Consider the following 6,042-nt stretch of genomic DNA (forward strand, 5'->3'; position numbering starts at 1 on the left):
CAAGGCGAGGGTTGGTGGGTGTCTCGTGTATCATAGTGTCTTCGGCAGTGGTGATCTCCTGGTTCGGATCTGGAGGCTTGGCATGCCCCCCCCCAACCCCCAATGGGGTGGGTCAACAACCCTGAGTCGGCAGGTGGATATTGTGTGGGTCTGAGCGAAAGCTATGCACTTTGGCACCATCAGCTCCAGCACCTATGGGTGTCGCTTCCCTCTGTGGGGCGTGCTATGGGTTCCCTCACAGTGTCGGGGTTCCGAGGTGAAAACATTAGTCCGTCTTCCGGGCTGGACGACGGTGGTGTTTGGTGTCATCACCGTCTGGATGGCATCGTCACGGAACCTCGGTCCCTCTCGGTTGTAGATGGCCTATGCCGTCGGGTTTGCCTCTTCCTTGGCGCACATCCTCGTCTCTGGAGGTGGATGGATCCGTTGATCTCCTATCTTATAGATGTATTCCCGTGATGTCTGTCTTTGGTCCTTGCTGTCTCCTAGCAGGAGTGGCGCTCCAATTTCCGGAGCAAGAGTGCGGCCTCTACGATGAGACAACCCCTTTCGGAGATGGCTCTGTGTGTTCGAGTCATCGGTGTACAGTGGTTTCTCATGACGGCTCGGCTTAGGCCCTCTTCTGTAGTCTTGGGTGTGTTGTTTGTTAGGGATGGCCTCTATTATCTTTATTGCTCATTGTTGGGTTTGTGGCACTTGTGCCATCTGCACGGTGCCATTTTATTTTTCTTTGGACGTGCCTGTTTGAGGGTTTTCTGACCATGGTGTATCAGTTCAGCTATTTGTACTTTATCTATAAAGGGGGGCGAAAGACTGTTTCAAGAAATTGAGAAAATCGCTACAAACACATCGTAGTTAATGAATACACCATACCACTCAAAGAATAGAGCCCAAAAAACTGGAATAAATCTAGAAAAATGTGAGTGCCTATGCCAAGTCTAAGACTTTAACCCGGGTGAGCGAATTCCATCACAAGGATATCAAGGTTCTTTTGGCAGGGTGTTAGGCATAAGCAGGAGTGTCATATCGTTATGTAACATTTGTAACCAGCTTGTGCCCTCGAAGACCTCGGGAATATATCACTCCTTTGGGCCTTCAAGCCACCCGGATGATTTAGTGGGAGGCCCTCCTTCGAGAAATTGAAGTGATTACTCCTACCACGGCACCAGGTCCTCACGGCACCTTGAACCTTTGGGCAAGTTCTCGACGAAATCTCTCTACCATGCCATCGCCACTAGTCCTGGTTCCTCCGAGTTTTAAGAGCTTTGGTCGGTTTGGTTACCCCTGAAGATACATATCTTCATGTGTGTAGTAGTTGTTGAGGGGTCGTATACCTTCTAGTGACCAAGTCCTGAAGCGCAGTGAGATGGATTGTGCCCTCTGTGTAACATCGACGATGATATCAACCACATGTTCTGATGCATGCGTTATGCTCAATTCTATTGGAGCTGCTTACGAAAAGTCGTGAGGCACAGTTGGTGCTCCCACTGACTTTCCTAATTTCTACGAGATCATGGCGACCAGCTCGGGCTATGACCGTCGCCTATAGTGGATGCGCTTCATGGTGCTCTCTTCGACGCTATTGACAATTCACAATAAACTTGTTATAGAGCGGATCCATCTACGACTTGCCACGGATGCCATTTTCAAACTATGTGGTATCTTGCAGCAGTGGAAGATCTTGAACAAGAGGTAGGCTCGGCATGCCATCGCCGAGGATTCCACACCTTGGAACAGTTGTAAAAGTCGGCCTGAATAAGTTTTATTAATGTAAGATATCATGCGTTTGTTAGCAGAAAAAAAACATGATATTGGTCCTTTTTGGAAGAATCTCTTGATTCGCAATGCGGCATTTAGGGCCAAGAGAAGAGCAATCACTTGAGTAGCCTAGTATTGATGCTACATCTTATCAGCTGATTGACAGTACTCTGATCCTGACAGCACTAGCTAGCTCTAGCTAGCGGGGCAAAGTGAAAAGGCCAATGTATTAACACAAATTCCCTGTCGCGAGTATAGCATTCATTCTCCTCGGGTGGCTGGAAAGTTATCCAAACCCAGCGCCATTTACGTGCTCCCTACATTTTCCAAAGGAAAAAAATACAAATTGATGGGATGAGAGAGAGAGAGAGAGAGATTTGCTCTCCTTTGCGAGGAAGTGGAATATTAAACTGGGAATGGAACATGTAGCTAAGCTAGCACTGGGACACACGGACATGCTAGCTGAGGCAGCCGCATCCATGACGCGGATCCACCCATGGGCTACAGTGCTCCACTTTGCATCCAGCTCCTGAACCTACGTGCACAGTGTCGATGGAGCGCGTATATATAAGGGAGGCGGGTCGCGGTGTTAGCTCATCGCCTCATCGATTGCAGCCATTGCTTGCCAGAGGGAGAGAGAGTGAGAGTGAGAGTGAAGACTTGATTTTTAAGTGAGAAGGAAGCAAAGCTAGCTACCCAGGGAGAGAGAGAGAGAGAGAAAGGATGGGTATGGGGTGGAAAGTTCTGAGCGATGTGAAGCCGTACCTGGCGATGGTGCTGCTGCAGGTGGGGTTCGCCGGCATGTACATCATCGCCGTGGCGTCCCTCAAGGCCGGGATGAGCCACTTCGTCCTCGTCGTCTACCGGAACCTCGTCGCCACCGCCGTCATGGCGCCCTTCGCCCTCTACTTCGAGAGGTAACTGGCTAGTAGTTCCATCCATGCATGGACCACTCTCTCTCTCTTTCTCTCTCTCTCACACACACACAGACATGCACCACTCTTTTGTTCGTACGAGGATCATGGGTTCGCTGGCATGCACATGCATCACGCGGATGGGTGCATGCATGTCACCGTTGGCCTATTTTTCCTACGACAAACATCCGGTAAAGGATCAAGATCAACGATTGGAGCGATTTGGCGAAGTCATCACACGTACAATAGGACATGTAATAATGATCTTAATTAGCTAGCTATGATTCTGACAGATGTTCCCATGAATGTACTCTAGCATTCACTTTTAGTTAGTTCGAAAAACTTTCGAGGTGGCCACGTAAAGGAAGATCAGGAAAATTAACAAAGCCAACTTGCCAAACGTGCACCACCACGATCGAGCAAACACAAACGTACAATTCGTTCGGCTCATTCTCATTTTTGTCTCATTTAGATGGTGCAAGCTGCACAACCAGCACTCGTGGATCCTAATCCAGAAAAGTAGCATACCTGCATCTTGATTTATTCTATTTGGTATCGCCATGAGCCCATGATAGCCATCTTTCCCGCCTTTTCCTTGTCACGCCTTAAATGAGATGTACGTACCTCTCATCATGGAGCATCTAGTACTATATATGGATGGATCAATCAGAATATCAGAGTGCATCAATTAGCAGAAGTAGAAAATGACACATAATCAGGTATATGTGGCTAGCTAACCGGCCTGTGTGCGGTATGTGTGTTTACGTACGTGTAAACGCACTTGGAGGACCTCCACTAGGTAGTGTGCCCTGATTGGTCACAGGTGGAGGGGCTATCATGCATGGAGCCCACATGTCAGCTGGAAGCATGCACCGTTGATTCATACTCCATCTGTGCTGGAAAAGAATGCCTACAGATTTTGATGAATAAGATATACTAGCCTTTTTATAAACTTGGTCGAACTTTTCATCATCTGACTTAAGAGAAAACTTGTACGTAAACTTTCTTTCCAAGCACTCAGGAGTACAATTTTGTGGCAGTGTTCATTTTCACGTAGCTAGCTAGATCATGATTAATGGAAGATCACTAGCTTACTGTATATTTGCTCTATCGTCAGGTGCAAGGGACTGAGGCCAAAGATGACAATCACCATCTTCCTCAAGATCATGGGTCTCGCATTCCTCGAGTACGTCGATTAATTATTTGACCGTCCGTTCATGGCGATCAAGCACATCACTCTTTCTTGATTTCAAACTGATATTCTGTGTTGCATGGGTTTCTCAGGCCTGTGATTGACCAGAACCTGTACTTCATGGGGGCGAAGCTCACCTCGGCGGGATTCGCGACGGCGCTCGTCAACATCCTCCCGGCCGTCACCTTTGTGCTGGCCCTCCTCCTGCGCATGGAGAAGGTGCGGCTGCGGAGCCTGCACAGCCAGGCCAAGATCGCCGGCACGGTCCTCACGGTGGCCGGCGCCGTGCTGATGGTCCTGTACCACGGCCCCATCGTGCAGTTCCCGTGGACCAAGGGCGAGCACCACGCCACCGCCAGTGGCCAGGGCGTCGGCAGCGCGGCCGACGCGCGGGATTGGCTGAACGGGACTATCATGGTCATCATCGCCTGCGTGGCCTGGGCGTGCTTCTTCATCCTCCAGTCCAACACCCTCAAGAGCTACCCGGCGGAACTGTCGCTCACCGTGCTCATCTGCGGCATGGGATCCCTCATGAGCGGCGCCATCGCCCTCGTCGCCGAGCGCGCCAACACTCAGGCCTGGGTTATCGGCTTCGACATGCGCCTCTTCACCGCCGTCTACGCCGGCATCGTGTGCTCCGGCGTGGCGTACTACGTGCAGGGCATCGTGTCGAGTCAAAGGGGCCCGGTGTTCGTCACGGCATTCAACCCGCTCTGCATGATCATAACCGCCGTCATGGGCTCCATCATTCTCAAGGAGGAGATCAATCTCGGAAGGTACATAATTTTGTGCTGCCACCACATCAAGATAGATGTGGATGTATAATACATTAGTGCAACAATACTAATGATCTCATTTCATTGTTGCTTTCAGTGTTATTGGTGCAGCCATCATCGTTGGAGGCCTCTACTTTCTCATCTGGGGCAAGAGCAAGGACGAGATCAGCAAAGCCGGCGGCAGCAGCAAGGGCGCCGGCGAGCTGCCCTTAACCTCAGTGACCAACGGCCACGGCAGCGGCAAGCAAGAGCTCGGCAACGGCAACGGCGGCCATGTCTTCGTCATGGAGACGCCGGGAGCCAATGGCCACTACTAGTCTAAGGGATCGATCGGAGTAGCTATACTCCAATACATACGATCATCGATCCGCCTGTCTATATTTTTCCTGGTATAATGCATATATGGTCCATCGATCATGTATGGAGGCTAATTTTTCCTACATTTTCTTCTTCTCGTCAGCTTCTCGCTAGCTACGATCCAATCATGACATGTGAGAGTGAAAGAAGATCAGCGAGTGGTGGCCGTAGCAAGTGTAACGGATGAGACCAGTGATGTACGTGTCCGGATCGCTTGCTTAATTTAATCACACCTGCTTTGCTTAACTGGTGCTTCAACTGATTAACTATCTTTAGTTGTGACTAGCTAGTTTATTATTATCATTATTGATGAAAAGAGTCCAAATGTGCTTTAGCCTTTGAGAGAAGGACGTCATGGCACGCAGCACACTTCACATTTCCAGAAAAGTAATTCCTGGATCTACTCCCTCCATTTTTATTTACTCCACATATTAAGATTGTCTAAAGTCAATTTTTATATACTTTCAACAAGTTTTTAGTAAAATATATTAACATATACACAACCAAATAGTATATATCATTGGATTCATCATTGCATATATTTTCACATCATATAAATTTGTTATTGTAAATGTTCGTATTGTTTTCTACTCTCTCCGTTCCTAAATATAAGTTATAAAGTTTGACTTCAGTCAAAGCTAATATGCGGAGTAAATAAAACCGGAGGGAGTACCATCCATCGTTATTTTGAGATTTTTCTGTTTCATAAATTTTGTCTTGTTTCAGAGTGTTACATTAGTTTTCTTTTCTTGTTTCAACATGTATCAAAATGTTTCATTTTGTGTAATAGTAATCCAGTCCGAAACAAGTGTGCTCTCTTATTTGTTGGTACATGGAGACCTTAAAATACAATTTTGGAGCAAGAAAAAATGTCACGAAACATGACAAATTTTACCCACAAACAGAACATGAATCTCAAAGCAGCGGTGCACAGAGGATCCTTAAACGGGATATCCCATGCATAGGAGGAAAACTACTCTCCACTGCATGCTCCCCCCCCCCCCCCCCCCCCCCGCGCCCTAGCAGCAGCAGCAATGCTCTTAAT

General features: G+C 48.1%; 1 protein-coding gene across 1 annotated transcript; it reads left to right on the forward strand.

Annotated features, from left to right (window-relative positions):
- Nucleotides 1-2,341: 2,341 nt before the first annotated feature.
- LOC125514817 (WAT1-related protein At1g44800) lies at nucleotides 2,342-5,243 on the forward strand. The gene is made up of 4 exons (XM_048680179.2): nucleotides 2,342-2,675; nucleotides 3,790-3,858; nucleotides 3,957-4,640; nucleotides 4,738-5,243. The coding sequence occupies exons 1-4, from the start codon at nucleotides 2,482-2,484 to the stop codon at nucleotides 4,955-4,957; spliced, it is 1,167 nt and encodes a 388-aa protein (XP_048536136.2). The 5' UTR covers nucleotides 2,342-2,481; the 3' UTR covers nucleotides 4,958-5,243.
- Nucleotides 5,244-6,042: the final 799 nt, after the last annotated feature.

This window comes from Triticum urartu, chromosome 6A (assembly GCF_056163025.1).
Source record: "Triticum urartu cultivar PI428250 chromosome 6A, HENAU_Tu73, whole genome shotgun sequence".
NCBI lineage: Eukaryota > Viridiplantae > Streptophyta > Magnoliopsida > Poales > Poaceae > Triticum > Triticum urartu.

Excerpts from the sequence above, each read along its gene's own strand:
- LOC125514817 (XM_048680179.2), top strand. The coding sequence starts at position 2,482 with ATGGGTATGGGGTGGAAAGTTCTGAGCGATGTGAAGCCGTACCTGGCG. Across the intron at positions 2,676-3,789 it reads TTCGCCCTCTACTTCGAGAG|GTGCAAGGGACTGAGGCCAA; the intron begins GTAACTGGCTAG and ends CTCTATCGTCAG. Across the intron at positions 4,641-4,737 it reads GAGGAGATCAATCTCGGAAG|TGTTATTGGTGCAGCCATCA; the intron begins GTACATAATTTT and ends TGTTGCTTTCAG.